The 19,858-nt window shown below is 40.5% G+C and overlaps 1 protein-coding gene across 1 annotated transcript in view; it reads right to left on the bottom strand.

The window, feature by feature from the left end:
* Positions 1-1,415: 1,415 nt before the first annotated feature.
* The window catches only part of SUGT1 (SGT1 homolog, MIS12 kinetochore complex assembly cochaperone), a 40,809-nt gene continuing 22,366 nt past the window's right edge, over positions 1,416-19,858 (bottom strand). Inside the window, exons 10-13 of the mRNA XM_055122747.1 lie at positions 18,870-18,977; positions 13,054-13,144; positions 7,934-8,115; positions 1,416-1,843 (exon numbers count right to left, since the gene is read on the bottom strand). Of these exons, the coding sequence (XP_054978722.1) occupies positions 1,742-1,843; positions 7,934-8,115; positions 13,054-13,144; positions 18,870-18,977 (483 nt within the window). The 3' untranslated portion in view covers positions 1,416-1,741. The remainder of the gene's footprint in view (positions 1,844-7,933; positions 8,116-13,053; positions 13,145-18,869; positions 18,978-19,858) is intronic.

Here is a 19,858-nt window from a genome sequence, read left to right as displayed (position 1 = left end):
CACTAGTGTCCCTACGGAGAAACTTCAGAGTCCACACCAGCAGGAACCTAACTTTGCCTTTTCCTTTGGTTGCTTGAAAACCAAAGATGGCCGTGAGCATGGCCAGGTGCAATCCTGGTGATTTCTGAAATGGTGCTGGCAGTGGCTCCTTCAATGCCCAAGACTAAGTTACCCGAGAAGTAGCTTTATGAGACCAGTGTGACACCCCCCCCCCCCATCACTTCCCCTTTCCCCTCCACCCCCACACCATTTAAACCAGTTTTAACAATAGATTTGGATGTGATCTGGTATCATCCCATCACCGTTTTTCTGAAGAAACCCCTTATAGACGGGTTTGAATTCTTGGCTCTCGGGGGGCTGGGGTGGTGACCCATTTGACTGACACTGACACTGTCCTCAACTAGGAGGGCAGAGTGGAGAGCCCTGTTCCAAAACCTGAGACCTAATGAGCCAAGCCTCTAAGAGCAGTACCTCTCTACCTTCCCCATTATAGACCTCTCCCGACCTTGCTTCCTTCCCGTGTCTGTCCCCTACCCCCCACCCCCCAGCCCTCCTAGGAATACCTGGGGAGCCCAGAGGGGACCACATGGCTGCTGTAGGGCACTGTGATTCAACAATTATGATCAGAAAATTAAGTCAGAATTACAGATCGTCCGTGGCCTATGCTTTATAATAAAAAGAAAAGAATTTTAACTAGGTAAGACCTTCTTGTTTGGTATTAAAGCAGGAAACAAGTTCAGCATTTAACCATTGCATGATTCCTCTGTGGATATTGACTTTCTCTGCCTGTGAATAAGCTCTTTGAAGCTAATGCTCAAGCCTTTTAGTTTTTATATCCCATGGTATGTATTATAGATACTAAATATATACATGTTTACTCTTTCAGCAGCACACTTCAAAGGAAACTGAAGCAATCATGAAGTGAGGAAAGATTTTCTAATGATGAAAAAAGAAAATCCAAGAAAATGAAAACCAAACCAAATCAAACTAGTGCAATTTTTTTGTTTGTTTAAAAAAAAAAAAAAAAAAACCCTGGCTAGAATAAGAAATCCAAAGAGTGAACTTGAAATTTCCTAACCTACTCTGGCCCAATTTCTCAGATTAACCTTCAAAAAGATTTGCAGCATGTGAAACCCGTGTGTTCTATCGAGGAATCTGGAGTTAGGGATCCAAATCTCAGGGCAACTACAAATATTTCTTATAAAAAGAACCAAATGAGAATTTTGAGATAATTTCCCGAAGTTTTCACTAAAAACTTAAGGAAACAATATATAAAACAAACCTCTTCATTGAAAAATCATATTTACAACTCCACTCAGTTTGTAAATGTACACAAAACTGAAGCTGAAAAAAATCTGATACTCACCCAAAGTTGCCAAGTCTAAAAAAGTATTAACAGAATACTACACCAAATATAAGGGAATAACCCTGAGATACTCATTTAATGATACCTCTACTCCCACAACTAGGTAGAACTCATTTATCTAGTAGGAAATATTTCTTCATTCCATTTCAGCATGTCTGTAACCCTTATGGACAAAGTGATAAAATAAGATCTTCTTTCTTCGTTTAGGTTCTTAATTAAAACACTTGAAGGAAAATAATTTCTAAAGCACAAAGAGGTAAAGAGAAATATAATCTTTCAAAAAGATACTCAGTGTTCAAAATCCAAGAATGCAATATTAATACACAATGGGCATTAGGTGAATGTATGCAATACAGTGATATCAAATTAATTTATTTAGTACTTTTTCCATTCCATATCATCAGGAGGATTAATTTCAACTTTCCTTTTACCTACATCAGACCAGTTGGTACTCAAAACTGTACCACCAGACTCCATCTGCAATAAAAAATAAAAATAGATTAACTTCAACTATACAATCAAAATTAAGTATTCTTCTAAAAAAATATTCCAAGTACTAAGTTCCAAATTAAGCTAACATTGAGCCGATATAAAGTTCCCTGGTTTTGTTTTGCTTTGGGGCTGCACCGGGGGCTGTTCAAGGTTTCCTCCTGGCTCTGCACTCAGGGATCATTCCCGGTGGGGCTTGGAGGACCACATGAGTGCCGGGGACTGAAGCAAGGCAAACGCCCTACACACTGTACCCTCTCCAGGCCCAGAGTCGGTATCAATTTAAGTCAGTTTTATTTAAATTTATGCTTCTTAGAAGGAAGTTTCTATGTGCTGTACCATCTGAAAAGAAAATTCCCTCTGGAATTTAGGAGCAGCATGTTCATATACACTGTCATATAATGCTTAGCTTCCTAAAATCTGTGGGAGGTCATCTCATGCAAGCGACCTGCTGTCAGGGGTCTGAAATGTAGGAAGTCGGAAAATTTGGGCACAACAAAAGGTTTCTTAATGAGCAATGACCCAAAACTCATTCACAACTACGCAATGAGTCCAGTATGTTTCTGGCAATGCTTGCATTTACTTTTGGGGGTGCGGAGAATCTCCCAAGTAGCTAACAGGAGGCTTAGAGCCCTTCCTGGTGATTCTGACAATCAGATGGGTGGTGTGATGTAAGAATCCGAGGATAGTGTTTCTCAGGTGCTGGGGGCAGCCTGGGCCACCTGGCTGGTGCCCAGAGACCATGTGGTGCTAGGGATCAAAGCAGGCTGGCTACAGACAAAGATATGACGTTTAACCCCTACACTCTCTGTCCAACCCTGTTGTGTATTTCAGTCCCTCCAGCACTGACAGAAAAAGCCCCAAGCAGAGTCAGGAATAATCCCTGAGCACCACTGTGTGGTCAAAAGCAGAAAAACAAGCAAACAACAAAACAACCTGCTTAAAGACAACACCAATTCTCCATTATTTCATCTAAAAATTAGAACAGCATCAAGCATTTTCCCAATTCATTATGAAAACTAGTATTACTACCCTAACACAAAGCAGTATTAAAAAAATACTACAAATCCTTATATCTTATGAATACACAAAAAACCCTTAAAGTATCTAAAAATAGAATTAAGCAATATGTATTTTTTAATTATAGACCACGATCAAATGGAATTTATCCAGAGATGCAAGCTTAATAATTAAAAAGTCGTATTAATCAATAATGGGGCTGAAGAGACAGTACAGTCAGTAGGGCACTTGTCTAGCACTGAACAGACCCGTGTTCAGTCCCTTCATGCCATATGGTCCCCCAACCAGTGTTAGAAGTAATCCCTGAGTGCAGAGCCAGGAGCTACCCAGCAACCCCTGAGCACTGCTGGGTGTGACAAAAAAAGTGTGTGTATGTATATGAACATATATATATATACATATATATAAATCAATGCAGAAAAAAAGCATTTACTAAGTAAACAGCGACTGATGCTAAAAATCTTAGATAATATAGAATTTAACTTGATGATGCATCTACCAAAAAACCCATAGCTAATACTGAGTTTTTCTAAAGATGAAAATAAAGTCTATCTGTCCATTATTACCACGTAAGCCACAAAGAGCTAGACATTCACAGAAGTGAAATTGAGCAAGAAAAGCAGATTATAGGTGTGAAAGGGCAAAAATAAAACTGTCCCTATTGAAATAGTGTAATTATATAAAATATCACAAGGAATCTACCAAAAATCCTCCTAGAACATATGATGCTCAACACGGTCCTATCAAATAAAACAAGGTCCTATCATATTACATTAAACAAATTTTCTAAAAAAATAAAAAAAAATCAGGCGAACACCAAAACTTAATGTACAGTACTCATTATGACACTTTTATAAAAAGTTCGGGTGCCGGAGTACAGTTGGTAGGGCACTCGCCTTGTACAGTGCTGACTTGGGCTGGATTAATAGACCCCAAAACTCACCAGAAGTGATCCCCAAACACAGGCCACGAGCCAACCCTGAGCACAGCTGGTGTGGCCCAAAAAGACAACATAAAACAAAAATCAGGGGATCAAGAGACAGCTCAAGAGACTGGCACACTTGCTTCTCCCCAAGGTGGGGCGTGGTTGGCCCCCAGCACCAAATGGTTTCCCAGGCACTGCCCAGAGCAGCCCCCAAGCACAGAGCCCAGAGCAGCCTCTGGGATGCACCAGCCAAAGCCCCCAAACCAAAAGAAAGAAAAAACAGGCTGATTTCAATACTTGAATGTATTCAGTAAAACATACAAAACGTCTGTGCTTAAAAACTGCAAACTGGGGGCTGGAGCAATAGCACAGCAGGTAGGGTGTTTGCCTTGCACTCGGCCAATCTGGGTTTGATTACCAGATATGGTCCCCTGAGCACTGCCAGGAGTAATTTCTGAGTGCAGAGCCAGGAGTAACCCCTGTGCATCGCCAGCTGTGATCCCCCCCAAAAGCAAAATAAATAAATAAAAACTGAAAATTGCTATAAGGAGAAATCAAAGATGATCTAAATAAATATTCATTTAAAAAGTATTAATTTCCCCAAACAGATAAAGTTCAGCACAATTCTGACACCTTTTGTAAATACAGACAAAATATCCTATTGTTCTTATATGAAATGATTATGAAACAAGGACAAAACAATTTTAGAAATGAATAAACTTAAGGAGGAATGATTCTACCCAATTTCAAGACTTATCCAGCTACCAAGCTAGCAGAAACTGTTGGTAGTAAAAGTAACAGACTCAAACGATGTGCTCAAATAACATCTGAGAAGGTGAAAAGTAATTCAATGGGAAAAGAACAATAAACAGTATATCCAAAACATCTGGTATAAACAAAAGTGATAAAAATATTTGAAAAATGGATCGTGAGCTTGCCCTTTGAGCCTGTGATCTCCCCTGAATATGTATCTTGCTCACTAGTCTGTTTCTTTGCTTACATATTTATTTCTACGCTGGAGAAGTCTGTACTCTCTCGAACACATTTTTTTTGCTTTTTGGGTCACACCCAGCGTTGCACAAGGGTTATTCCTGGTTCATGCACTCAGGAATTACTCCTGGCGGTGCTTGGGGGACCATATGGGATGCTGGGAATCGAACCTGAGTCGGCCACATGCAAGGCAAATGCCCTACCCGCTGTGCTTATCACTCCAGTCCCCGTTTCAAACATATTTCTCCTCTTTTTTTCCTCACGTCTTTCTAAGCAAATTTCATTAAAAAAAAAAAAAAGCAAACACCTTTTTTAAAGATAGGATACACACACACAAAATCATGAATGTAAATATTTAAATGTAGAAAGCAAACACAAGAGACGTTTGTTGAGATATGGAATTAGACCAAGAGTCAACACTTTACACCTAAAGCAGGACTACAAAGATTGAAATAAAATCCTTTGGTTCTGCAAATACTATAAAGAAAAGAAAATGAACTGGAGAGAGAGCTCAAGCACACAAGAGGCTCAGGTTCGATCCCAGCCCTAAATGGTCCCGGAGCACCACAGGGAGTATCCCCAAGCACTGCCAGGTATAGCCCCCAAATTAAAAAAATTATGAAGGTAAACAGTGTCAAGGATATGTTCAGTGCAGCTTACTTCACCAACAGTGAAGATCTCCAGCACTGAATTTAAAAAGGGAAAAAGACAAGAAACTACAATTTGAAATAAAATACTTGCAAATACCTACATGTATCTAACCAACACTTGCCAGATGGAGAAGAAGTAGGTATAGCAATAAAATTATAACAGCAAGAGATTCCTGTGGTGTTCATTCCAGCCAAGAGGGATTCCAGCCCAGAAACAGAAATGTTCTGTATCTCAGCTGTCAATATTATGGTAGTGATATTACACTATAGTTTTTCAAAATGTTTGCACAGGGGAATGTGATGCTATAAAGGGTCTCTTGGCATCATTTCTTACAACTTCATGTAAACCTGCAATAATCTCAAAATAAGTTTAAAATATACATTTTTTTAATTTTAGGGGCCAGTGATATAACCAAGATCCTGGGTCTCATTCCTGGCTTGCGCTGGCCCCCAGGACCCCCAGACTGACCCTGCTGGCCACATGTTACTACTGGGCCCAGTCTCACATCCTCAGAGTGCAGCTCCCCCAAAAACCTTTTCTTTTCCCTTAGTAGTAAAAGGCACAATTATGACCAGTTACCATAGTAAAACTTCTGTGGAAAACTTGAGTCTCAAGACATTCACGATTACCATAATGGACTATTAATTTGGGGTTGTAGTTAACACCCTAACAGTGCTCGGGGCTACTCCCAACTCTGCATCTGGGAATCCTGTGCTCCCAGGATAGAACCAAGGCCTCCTACACCCAAAGCAGGAGTTTCAGCCTGCGGAAGTCTCGCCCCAATCTAATCATGAAATATTGTTTTAAATATCCATAAATAAGAATGCCTTAAAATTGAGCATGAACTTTTAATGGTCAAAGTGAAACTATCCTATTTTTAAGCAAAACAATCTATAGAAAGTTCTTAAAAGCTCGTAATTTAAGGCCACAGAGACAGAAACGGATAAGGCGTCTGCCGTGTATGCAGCCAAACTGGGTTTGACCCCCAGAACTCCCATGCGACTCTCTGAGGGTGCCAGGAGTGATCTCCGAATTTAGAGCCAGGAGTAAACTCTGACCACAGCTGGGTGTGGCCAAAAATAAAAAATAAAAAGCTCCTAATTTGAAGCTGTAAGTACCTACCTTAGCAAAGAGTCTAAAATTTTTAATCAAGAAAAAAATAAGAATGAAACAAAGGACAGGAGAAAGTGGGTATAGTGTCTGCCCTGCATATGGCTGACAAAGGCTCAATCCCTGGCAACCACATATGGTACCCGAGTACTCCCCGAGTGATCCCTAAGCACAGAGCTAGGAGAAGTCTTGACAAAAGCCAGGTGTGACTTCCCCCAAACACACACCAATGAATAATGTATACCTCCAGCCTGCTCTACCTTCCCTGACGTCCATCTCTGGAGTGTGAAAGAGCACCCGCCGTACCTGTAGCCTACCCTAGCCTAATCAGTCTCTGGCACCTCGTGGTGGTGATTGTGTCCTCCACGTAGCTCCCACCCAAGGACCACCAGGCCTGAGCCCACAGCCAGTACTATAGGGTATGGCCCCTAGGCCCCGAAAACTACTTTTTTTTTTTTTTTTGCTTTTTGGGTCACACCTGGAGATGCACAGGGGTTACTCCTGGCTCTGCACTCAGGAATCACTCCTGGCGGTGCTCAGGGGACCATACGGGATGCTGGGAATCGAACCCAGGTCGGCCGAGTGCAAGGCAAACGCCCTACCCACTGTGCTATTGCTCCAGCCCCAACAAGTTACATTTTTATATCTAACAATAAGACTGTAATTCTAGAAAGTAAACAATGGAAGTCTTTTGCCCACTCTGACATTTGCATAATTCTCTACTATCTACTGTAATCTTGGTATTTCTGAGGTCTTACAACTCCAACTCAATCATAAAAAACAAAAAAACAGACAAAACCCCACTCATTTGTCACATACTATCTACTGGACCAGAGATAGTACACAGAATTTGAGCCTCAGCATAGCACAAGGTCCCCTGAGCACAGCCAGGGCACTCCTAAGCATAGAGCTAGGAATATCATCCAAGTACTACTGGTAAAGCCCTAAAAAAAAAAAACACCCAAAATAAAAATAAACTAGTTAATTATTATTATTATTATTATTTTTGCTTTTTGGGTCACACCCAGCGATGCACAGGGGTTACTCCTGGCTCTGCACTCAGAAATCACCCCTGGCGGTGCTCAGGGGACCATATGGGATGCTGGGATTCGAACCTGGGTCGACCTCGTGCAAGGCAAACGCCCTACCCACTGTGCTATTCCTCCAGCCCCAAAACTAGTTAATTCTTATCTCAAGTTTCCAATTTCCTCAGTAAATTACTCTCCACTCAAAGCAAGAAGAAACCTTAAAACAAAACCCTATTATTGCATAAGGTCTCCCAACTACTGTACATGTGATTTTTTTTGCTATTAATTTACCAAATCTTTTTGTTTCTGAAATCTGCTATCACAGTATTTATTTTTAAAGTTTAATGTTCTTACAAATGATTTGTTCATGGCACGTTTCACTTCATCAGAACCATCTGAATAGATTTGCTGAAATAATTTGTTTAGAGCGGCATCTCCCTCCAATTTCTCGTTTTTTTCTTCTTCTTTAATCTCACCAACCAATTTATCCCAATTTCTTGTATAATGAGATGATGATGGATATTGGTTCTTTACATCTATGGAGTGAAAGAGAGAGAGAAGTGATTAATCAAGTTGTGTCAAGATTATGCACACACTATAGTCATATTGTGTAAGAACATCTCAGCAAATAATTCAGATCACTGAATTTTATATTTACAATAAATGTCTTTCTGGTATATACATCAGTAATTTGATTTTTACTTCTAAAAACTGAATTAGTTTGTATGATGTAAAATCTGGGAATGTCCTCTGAGCAAAACTGAAAGTATAAACCTTTGGTACATTATGCAAAATTGTATTAAAAACAGATTATCATTTTAATAAAAGGGAAAACCAAATCAAAACCAAACAGTAACTTTAATTTACAGAAAAGTTGCAAACATAGTCTAATCAATTCTAAACACTGAAGGGTATTTAAAAAAATACTTTCTTAAATTTTTTTCCTCTTATAAATTTTAGGTTGATCTATTTATTTTGGGTTCTGTACCACACCTAGTGGTGCTCAGGGTTCTCTTCGGGCTTTGCTCAGGGATCACTCCCGGTGGGGTTGGGAGGACCACATGGGGATGAACCCGAGTTGGTTGCGTTCTAGGCAAAAACCCTACCCAGCGCACTAGTTCTTCAGCCCCATAAACTCAAGGTTCTATAAAATATTTTTCAATTTTTTTTTTCTGAAGTACTTAGGTATCTTCCAGAAAGATAAAGCAAATATGTAACTACTTATGCCATGATTGTAAATTAAGACTTCATCCACTCCCTACACTAAAAATTGATTGGGGCAGGAAGGAGAGTACAGGTTAGGGCAACTGTTTTGCTTCCTGGCACCATAGATGCTTCACGGAAGGGGACCTGAACACACAGCCCGTGAGCAGTGCTGGTTGTAGCCTAAAGTTAAAGGAATAAAGAAAAAATAATAAAAAAGCAGATTACTTCAAACAGAAATTGCAGGGTGAGAGATAGCTAAGAAGAACTGAATGCATATTCTGCATGTGAGAGGCTCGGGTTGAATCACCAGCATCACATGGTCCCCAGGGCAGAGTCAGAAGCAGTTCCAGAGCATGACAAGAAGTATCCCTCCCAAACAAAACCAAACCAAAAAGGCATTGGGAGAAAAAAAAAGTCTGAATATTGAAACATCCCGCGTGTCATGATGTAGAGTTCAATGCCCACGTCACACTCAAATAGAAAACAGTATCTGAAGGTCCCACTGGGGCAACTGAAGGATTGATCAGAAAGATCACAGTTGACTGGAGACGCTTAAGCACAGCCAAGGCCGCCCCAAAGACCAAGGAAATCAAAAATCAAAATCTTCATACACCAGTAACTAAAAAGGAGCTAATTAAGAGGGCTGGAGAAATAAAACAGGAATTATGGCTCTTGTCTTGCATGTGGCTAATCCTGGTTCAGTTCCTGGCACTACAGATGGTCTCTCAAGCACTGTGAGGAGTGACCCCCAGAACAGAGCCAGCTGCAGCCCAGAAACCCAGATAACGACAACAAAAATAACCTAGAAGTTGTAACAGCGATTCACTTTCCAAAGGAAATATAGTACAAGGTACAAGTGTGAACCACATTAAAAAAAAAAAAAAAAGAAACAACCTTAAACAGCCATTTATTAAAGGCAAACAGGTGAAATGCACTTTCATAATAGATTTTACTTAGGGGTGAGATAGGGAGTGAGTGGGTCAAAAGGCTAGAGTGCACACTTTCCATGTAGGAGCCCCAGGCTTGAACTTAGCACCGCACGGTCCCCTGAGCACTACCAGGTGTGGCCCCAAAAATGAATAAAAAATTATTTCATCTAATATATCAGTGTATACATATAACATGTCAACCTAGCAATATCAATTATATTTCAATGTTCATCAAGTACAGGTGGCTAGCAGCTACTACATGAGGCAGTGTAACTCAAAGAGTTTAAAGAACTACAATTCAAATTTTCTCTGTTAAGGCAATCATATTCTAAATACCCCTCCTCTTCCATTACTGCCTCTCTATTAGCCTATAGCTGAGAAACTACTTATTTTGCTTTTCTACCCTTTCTCTTCACTGTAAATTAGAACTTTCTCCCATCCACACCCGCCCTCTCCCCAAACAAACAAAAACACCACACTCCATACAGCTTTATTCAGGGCACTGTACTGCTTTCCAAATCTCTTTGACCCATCCCCTGCCAGGGTTCTCTATTTTCTTTAGTAGCCAAAGGAGGGGGTGGCATGGGAAAGAATTAAATAAAGCTAGGACAGCAGATAGTGCGGTGGTTTGGGCACACACAACCTAGAATGTGCCGCCCAGGTAGGATTCCTGGTACAAGCACCCCAAGCATCACCAAGCAGGAACCTGCAGGCACCCAGGAATGCCGGGGTGGTTATCCCCAGCACCATAGGGCCCAAGTTGTATCACCTCCTTGGGGCCTTGCACTGAAGTAACGGCTCCATTGGCGGATAATTCCAAGTGGACTCCCCCGCCCCTGCCCCAGGCCTCCTGAGCACCGCCTGAGAGCCTCTCCCCGCAACGCTAAAAAACTGCATGCTATGGTTAATGAAGAGCCTAGGAAATATGGGTTTAATTAATCCTAATGCTGACTCCCCAGAAGGATGAGGATACAGATTCTAATCTCCAATTTACAGATAAGAGAAGTGGCCCAGATAGTTTAAGCTACTTGCCCTTATCTGCAAGTTTCCAGCTTGCAGTACAAAGGAATCGGACATGCATAATAACTAAAGCAGAAGAGGAACAGCATGTTTAATATCCATGGCACTGAGTTTTAAAAGTTTGACATTACCACACTAAATAATGTTCATCCCAGAAAACGAATACCTGCAATGACAGAACTACTTAAAGATGGGCAACTTCATTCTGCTTTTCACTGTAAGATAACCATACACTCAAGGCAGCAGCTTCTACTGAAAAGGCAACAGTACAGTATCCACATGGAGTTAACAGAAGAACAAGCCAACTCTTAAGAAATCTGGATTTAGTTCCATGCAATAAAAACTGCAGAATTATCTTAAGCAAGCTAGTTTAACCTATCTGAGCCTATAAAGCAGAAAGAATACAGAGCTATTATACAGTGCTATTATGTAGCACTGTATTATATAGCATTGTTGTTAGAATTGTGGTAATACATTTAAAGTTTTGGTTTTTTTTTTTTAAATTCTGTGGTGTGTGTATACCTAGCCAAGTCTTTGGGAGTTAGGCCCCAGAATACCACATAACATCTTTGCTATCCCTGTCAAGAAAGACGGGAATATTTAACAACTTTAAAACTAATTCATATATTTCAATCAATAAAACTACCTGTTGGTTTGCGTTTTCTAGCTTTTCTAATATTAAACTATGTAATAGTTATGTGACCATGTAGACAAGTTGGGTGAAGAGTACGAGAACTCTTATTTCCAAAATTCTTAGAGAACCTAAAATTATTTCAAAGAAACAAGAATGAATAATCTGCTGACCAATTCTCAGTGTTTACTAAAAAACGCACAAGATTATGTGCTTTTTGTTACCAGAAAAGCAGTGCAATAAAAACAGTCAAAACATAGCATCTCATTTCAGCCATGAGCATTACCTGCAATAAGAACTCTCTCTTCATCCACTAATGAGGTCTTACGTTGCAGCTCTAAAACTGCTCAACAGATTAATTAATCTGGTTAAAAAATAGTAATAATAACCTGCCTTGGGACTAAAGTGGTAGTACAGTGGGTACAGCACCACAGATGGCCCCACTAAACTCCTCCAGGAGTAATCCCGGAGCACAGCCACAGGTGGAAGCCCTGACCACTGACCAAAAACCAAACAAAAACATCAACTGCCTAAACCAAAGAGATACTACAGGGGTAAAGGTTCCTGCCTTCCAAGTAGCTGAATTCAGCTGGACCCCTGGCACCAAATACAGTGCCCTAGAGTGGCATCCCTCTGCTCAACCCTTACCGAGGTCAGGTGTGACCAAATAATCTGCCTATTTCATATACTAGAATTGGCCCCAATGAAGTGGTATGTCCCCTCTAGGGTTAAACAATCAATCCGATTTTCTATTCCATTTTTGCTAGGTTCTCATTATCTATGTGTCCACTTTTTTTTTTGGGGGGGGGGGCACATCCGTCAATGCACAGGGGGTACTCCTGGCTTTGTACTCAGGAATTACCACTGGCGGTACGCAGGGAACCATATGGAATGCTGGGAGCTGAACCCAGGTGGGCTGCGTGCAAGGCAAATGCCCTACCCGCTGTGTTACTGCTCCAGCCCTGTGTCCACTTCTAAATAAACAACCTAGCTAGAAATTTTACTCTGTGAAGCTCTGAAATTCCAGAAAATTACAGTTGACCTTATCAGTAGGAAAAACAAAAGACAGGAGGAAGAAGGGAAGGAAACGAGTCAGTCGGAACTTACAGCGAACCCTACAAGGAGTAGTTAAGACCAACACAAAAACTGTCCCACAAATGCCAAAAACCAACAAAGAATAAATTCTAAAAATGGGGCTCTTGTTGCCATTCATTTCTATTCCTTTTTTTTTCTTCTGAGGGGTGTAGTGGGGGTACTGGGCCACATCCAGCCAGTAACACTTCTGGTGGGGCTTGGGGGACCATATGGGGTACTGGACTCCAACTTGGATCAGCTGTGTGCAAGACAGCAACCACCTTGCTGTACTCGCTCCAGCCCCTCACTCCTATTATGAAGAGTTTAAATGGCCAGGGGTGAGGCTCAGTGGTGAAGCACATGCCTCCTATTTGTGAGGCCCTGATTCATTCCCCAGCAACACACACGCACGCGCGCGCGCACACACACACACACACACACGATTAAGAAGTCAGAAATTTTATAGGGCTATTTTGTGTTCGTCACAAAATTACTACTGTCATCATATCATCATCTCCTGGGAACATAAATAATGAGTAGATGCTCTGTACTGTTTAACTTAATTACATGAAAACAACATGAAATTTAAAATTCATCAACGCCAGAAAACAAACCTGCTGTGAACTGTTTTGGCTTAGGCACATCTCCTTGCCCCTCTAGCTTTTCCCATCTCACAGCCTCTGGCTTTTTCATTTTAATTTCAATCTAGAGGAAACACCAAATAAAATCCATTATTCAATGTTAAAACACAGTGAAAATTTGAGAGTTTCCTGTAAGCCAAAATTCTATCAGAATTAAGTGTCCCTTAAGACAGTTTCTTTAATTGGACAACATTAAATATGAAGAGCTTTGGAACATTTATACTTAAAAGCTATCATTCATAGCACACATATACCAGTGTTTTCCCAACCACCCCTTGGGCATTAAGACAATCTAAGAGGGTAGTAGTAACCTCTGGTACAATTGGGTTACTTTCTGTTCATTTACTACAGAAGGCAGGTTTTAGCAGGGTCACTCAGTGAATTTTGGGGAAAAGAAAAGCAGGGTTTGGACCACACCCAGTGGTGCTCAAGGGCTGTTTTTCCCTTTGTTTTTGGGCCACACTGCATGGTGCTCAGGGCTTACTCCTGACTCTACTTCGGGATCACTCATGTTGTACCCGGGAGATCATATGCAGAGACAAGGATTTAACTGCTTTAACCCCTCTTCTATCTCTTCGCATAAAAAAAAAAAATTACATGAAATTTACACGCCTAATTTCTGCACTAACTAGAACATGTACTTTAGGGGCAAGTGGCACTTGCAAGGCGGCTGACCCAGGTTCAATCTCCAGCACGCAATATGGGTCCCCTGAGCACCATCACCATCAGGTGATCCCTGAGGGCAGAGTCAGGAGTAAGCTTTGACACAGCTGAGTGTAATGCCTAACACAACACCTCAAAACAAAAATGAATGTCTTTTTAGAACCTCTAGTATTTTCCAAAGTAAGCTACTGATAGTTTTATGATTGAAACAGTATTTTCTCATACATAGTGATAATACTCTGGTATGTCATCACTATTCAAAAGTTATTAAAGAGAGATATCCTGGAACTGACAATGACGGCATTAGAAAAGGACTATTAATAACACCCTAAACCTGTTAAGTGCTCCTTTAATTCTAACTCATTTGGAAAAGAAAACCTGACAAGCCATGTGTACACTGTCCTTGATTAACATCAGTGACAGGAACCCTGTGTGCATACCTCATGTCCGAATGCCGAAATGGCTATAAAGAGCTGCCTGTTTCACCTGAAGAGCAGCACAGAGGCATGGCACATACATCTACCGGAAACCACTAAACCCTGAAGAACTGTGACACACATACACAAGGGCCTTTTTATAAGCCAGAGTCCAAGTTCTTGGAAACAGCCTATTTCATCTGAATCACTTGAAATTACACTTAATATATTCATTAAAACCATTCATTGCAGCTTGTTTTTTGAAGGTGAAAAAGGGAAAGGCTAATTAACTTTCTATACATTCCTTTTACCTACTTCACTTTCAATGCTTTTGCATATTTTTTAAAAGAGAAGTTTTAAAGTCTTGATTCTGGCTAGTCTTTTCTAAAATAAACAGTCCAATTTCAGATAATTTCACTGCAATATTAATGCTATTCTATTATTTCGAACAAAAAATAATTCAGAGACCGAGGTTAAACTTTGGCAGATCACTTAAATGCTCATCAGAAGCACGGGGAAAGGCTTTCAATGAACTGTAATATTCTCCAGTGGCAGTCACAGGTTACTGAGAAGATTCTGTTCTGTGCTAAAAGTTTTCAATATCTCTCTATATGCCACCATCTCAGTTTATCATCAGAGTTTGGTTTTTCTACAATGAAAGGAATTTAAAATGTAGAGATAAACCAAGGGATCAAGCTATCCAGGCAACACCTTGTTAATTAGTGGCTAAGTTTCCACTTATGGATACAGGCTGACGGTGAAGAGATCTTTTCCCTAGACTTGAGAGCTACAGTAGTTCAATGACTTTTGTTAATAGTTATTTAAAGGGGAAAAAACAATTCACCATCAGGGTCCAGAAAATGACAAGGGATTAGAGCACTTGCCTGAACAAGCAAAACCAAGGCTTGTAGTTCAAGCCGTGCTGTTCAACCCAGTGCTGTCCTTAAGTACCGCAATGGCCCTGAGCTTAATCTGTGATGGCACGAGACACCAAGTTGGTAATGAGCAACCCAAAGTCTGAGATATCACTGTATCACTGTCATCCCGTTGCTCATCGATTTGCTCGAGTGGGCACCAGTAACGTCTCCATTGTGAGACTTGTTACTGTTTTTGGCATATCGAATACGCCACGGGTAGCTTGCCAGGCTCTGCCATGTGGGCAAGATACTCTCGGTAGCTTACCAGGCTCTCCGAGAGGGATGGAGAAATCAAACCAGGATCGGCCGCGTGCAAGGCAAACACCCTACCCGCTGTGCTATAGCTCCAGCTCGGTGTTGGAGTATTGAATGTAATCAATTTTGTGTACAACTTTATAAAGGAAAAAAAAAGTGCATTCTTTGTTGTCGTCAGCAGCTCCTTTATAATCATTTTCCTTTCCTGCTTCACTCCTATCTCAAGGATGGGGGTGGGGTGGGGATCGGGAAGGCTGGATACTAAGCACATATGAAGACACGTACTATCTATCTGGGGTTGGTTACCTGCAGCCAGTCCCAGTCTAACTCAATGCTGGGCACCACATGGTTAGCCAAGCAATGCCAGGAGCAAACACCAGGCACAGAACCCTGAATAGCCAAGCATCGGAGGATTACAGGTACTGGCCAAATCCTCTGTGCCCCGCCCGAGTGTTGGAGAAACTGGAAAAATCTTTCCTCTTATCCCTTAACCACCTTTTTAGACCTATCTCAGTTAGTTCAAGTGAACACTTTTTGAAATATGTTATCAATAGTTTACCCAGAAGGGAGAAAAAAAAGACACACCCACCCATCTCATTTACTTAAGGGTCCTACCTCTCATTTTTGTTACAAATTACATTTCACTTGTATTAATAAGACTTGAGCAATGATCACATACAAAGTTACAACATTGATTCAATCTTGAAGGTGGAAAACATGGTATTCTCAAAAGCAAAAAGCCCTTTCAAACCCTTCGTTTTACCTCTAATTTTAAGCAACTTGTTCAGAGCAAAAAACATCCTTCACTTAATTTATGAAAGTATTCCCATTTAATATGTATCCAAAGCAACTTATTTTACTGCTTCCTCTCATATAACCCTCAGATTTTATTTTCAGTATCTTAGCACTGTCTCCCCCTACTGTATGAAAGGGATTAAAAACTTTCATTTACGCAGATATAATCAAGTAAAATTCTTTTTAATAAAATACAGCTTAAAAGTTGGTTGTCTAACATACATGTATTTCTTTGGGTTAGGATAAGAAAAAATATCATCCTTCTTCTGAATACAACCTTAGATGATAAACTCTTTAACCCAAAATTAGAAAAATCAAAACAGCACTCATTTTATTAAAATCAAAGTATTTCCCCTGAGGCAGGCTTAACAAATTGTAAACTTGGGGAAAGCATTTTTTCAGTATGCAAACCTCAGTTTCTTTTCACAAGTAGAACTAAGTATGTAAGTACTTTCTCAGCCAATTATATTGAGCTAACATCAAATTCAAATTAAACTTATTCATGGAATAATTACTGATCACCCATTGTGTGTAACATATAGTGCTCAAGATTCCTAATTTACCAAGTGGAGTCTACTTATACTAAAACTTGTTTTTTACTAGGGAGGGATCCTCTACACTTTTATCTGTCAACCCTATGTTTAAGTACAAAGACACAAATATGACATGCTTCTTGATCTCAAAAAACTAAGACTAGAGATAAAGTACAGGGGTCAATGCCCTTTTTTTTCTCTTGGTATAGATCTGTTTGATCCCCAGCGCTGCACATGGTCTCCTGAACACTGTTGGGAGTGACCCCTGCACCACTCTGAGTGTGACCCCACTTGAAAAGACTAAAACCAAAGGAAATTAAAGTGTGCATATAAAGTACTGTACAAGAAAGAAAAGTATTATGTGATATTTAAAGGAGAAAAAGGGGTATCAGGAACCCAGTAAGGGGCCCCGGGAAATGATTATAATTAACCAGCATCTACAAGATTTAAAGGAGAACAAAGAATTAGGGATGAAAGTGCATAGCTAGACCCTCAATTCTAGGCCTATGAATTTATCACACATTATTCTTCGTTTTGGGGCCACACTCAGAAATGCTGAGAGTGGGGGTGTGCAATAGTGGGCATCCAACCTGGGCTCCCCATATGCAAAGCATGCATTCCAACCTGTGAGCCATCTCCCAATCCAAAGCACTGTTCTTAGTAAGTATCAGGGGAGGCTCAGTAACATACACCAGTCACAATCTATTCACAGAGGTCAGTTCACAGTCATTACTTCCAGAGTATATACATTAACAAGTTCCTGACAGAAGTGGGAACAAAATACAAAATGTAATTTTCTGATCTGGTTCTGATCTGGTTCCCTCCCAAATCTACCTATACTTCTTTGCCTTATTACCCAATCAACAATTCCACATTAAATAAATTTTACATTACCTCAATAATCTTATCCTAAAATAGTTTAGGATTTCATCTCTTTCCTTGCTTTCTATTATTCGATCACTACCTAATAAAGAGTTCTGTACTTTGGAATCCTCTAAGAAATATGCTCTACACCCCCTGCAAAGGAACTTCTCTTATTGGCCAGAGAGCCAGTCATCACACAAGTTGACCCTGATTCTTCTTTTATGGGTGATGGGTTTGAATCAGTTATCAATTCAGTTAATTTAGAAACAAGTAATCAAAAATTCACCATAACTGAAAATAGAGCACATCTGTCTTTAACGTAATTTGTTTTTTACTATGTATGTATTTGTATATCAAAAGGAGCCAAACTGACAAATTCAAAAGAAAATGTCAGTATCAAGTCTTAAAGGAAGAATGATGATGTCTCTCTTGAAAACCACATTACTGTGAAGAACTGAACACACCTCGCTTGTTTATTAAGCAAACAAGCACCACTGAGGTTTGGATTTCTAGACTCCACCTCCACTAACTTAGAATTTGGATTGAGACTCTACTGACCTAGAATTTGGGGAAGGCAAACTGTTTTCAAAAGTTATCATCATGGGGCTGGAGCGATAGCACAGCGGGTAGGGCGTTTGCCTTGCATGCAGCCGACCTGGGTTCGATTCCCAGCATCCCATATGGTCCCCGAGCATCGCCAGGAGTAATTCCTGAGTGAATAAGCCAGGAGTAACCCCTGTGCATTGCCAGGTGTGACCCAAAAAGCAAAAAAAAAAAAAAAAGTTATCATCATGAGCCAGGGAGATAGGCTCAAAGGGCTGGAGTGCATGCTTCACAGCCAGGAAGCCGGGGTTGGATTCCTGGCACTGCAGGACTCCCCATGTACTGCCCGGTGCCACCACAGATCACCTACCTCCACGGTTCTGGAAGCAGCCCTGAGCACCACCCGAAACACCAATGAAAGAAGTGATCATGTTTATTAACCTGTTCCTTTCAATCGAAAGACTCGTGCTCAAAGGGTTACTTGTTTAGAACCACATGGGTAAAGTGAGTAATGTTTCTAAATTTTGAAAATATTGAGGGCTAGAGACAGTGTAAGGGTTGAGGTGCTTGCCTAGCATACAGCCAACCTCAGTTCGATCCCCAGCACTGAATATGATCCCTGAGCAATGAATGGCAAGAGTGATCCCTGAGCACAAGCAGTGAGTAAGCCCTGAAAGCCCTGAGCACCACTATGTATGGTTCAAAACACCCCTCCCCTGGTACACATATAATACATATATAATATATATACATACATATATAAGAGATACATGTAGATATCACTGACAACCCAAATATCTTACCTTTGTTGAAAGTACTCTAAATGTGCTATGTTCTGGAACTATAGAATGAAGCAACGCGAGTTTCAAATTGTAATCCTCTCCAGAAGGAAGTTTCACCGAGGCAGACAACTATGAACACAAAAATCAGCAGCACGTTTTATAAATTTATTTGATGGAGAAAATACTCAGAAGCTAAAAGTACTATGGAACTTCAATATTGCTGCAAATTACTTAAAACAGTTCATATGATACATCTAAGAATGTTAAAATAACCTGTTTTTCATCTAAAAGCCTTCACATACACTCTTCTATACATAATGGCAGAAAATAGCATGTTTCAGAATATATATACTTAAGTTCTAAACCAGTGATCTTTAACCATCGGTTCATGGTCCAGTGCCTGTCCGAGGGCATAAAAAGGATGAAAACCATTGGTTGCAACTTGTGATTTGTACATGGGTAGGCAGTACAAATGTTGGTCTGTAGATAGAAAATGTCGAGGAATGTTGGTCTAATCTCAAGGTAATTCAATATAAAAGAGCAAAAGACACAGACTACAGTGACAAGTACTCATATGCAAAATATCTAGTGCTGTCAATACTCTCATAAAAATATTTCATAACATTTTCTGGGGCTGGAGAGATAGTAGAGCAGGTAGGGCATTTGCTTTGCACTTGGCTGACCTGGATTCAATCCCTGGCATCCCATATGGTCACCCAAGCACCGCCAGGAGTAATTCCTGAGTGCATAGTCAGGGGTAACCCCTGAGCATCGCTGGGTGTGACCCTCCACCTCAAAAAAAAAAAAAAAAAAGGAAAAGGGGCTGGAGCAATAGCACAGCGGGTAGGGCGTTTGCCTTGCACACGGCCGACCTGGATTCGATTCCTAGCATCCCATATAGTCCCCTGAGCACCGCCAGGAGTAATTGCTGAGTGCAGAGCCAGGAGTAACCCCTGTGCATTGCCAGGTGTGACCCAAAAAGCAAAAAAAAAAAAAAAAGGAAAAGAAAA

This window comes from Sorex araneus, chromosome 1, assembly GCF_027595985.1.
Source record: "Sorex araneus isolate mSorAra2 chromosome 1, mSorAra2.pri, whole genome shotgun sequence".
Lineage (NCBI taxonomy): Eukaryota > Metazoa > Chordata > Mammalia > Eulipotyphla > Soricidae > Sorex > Sorex araneus.
This window is presented reverse-complemented; position numbering and strand designations above follow the sequence as displayed.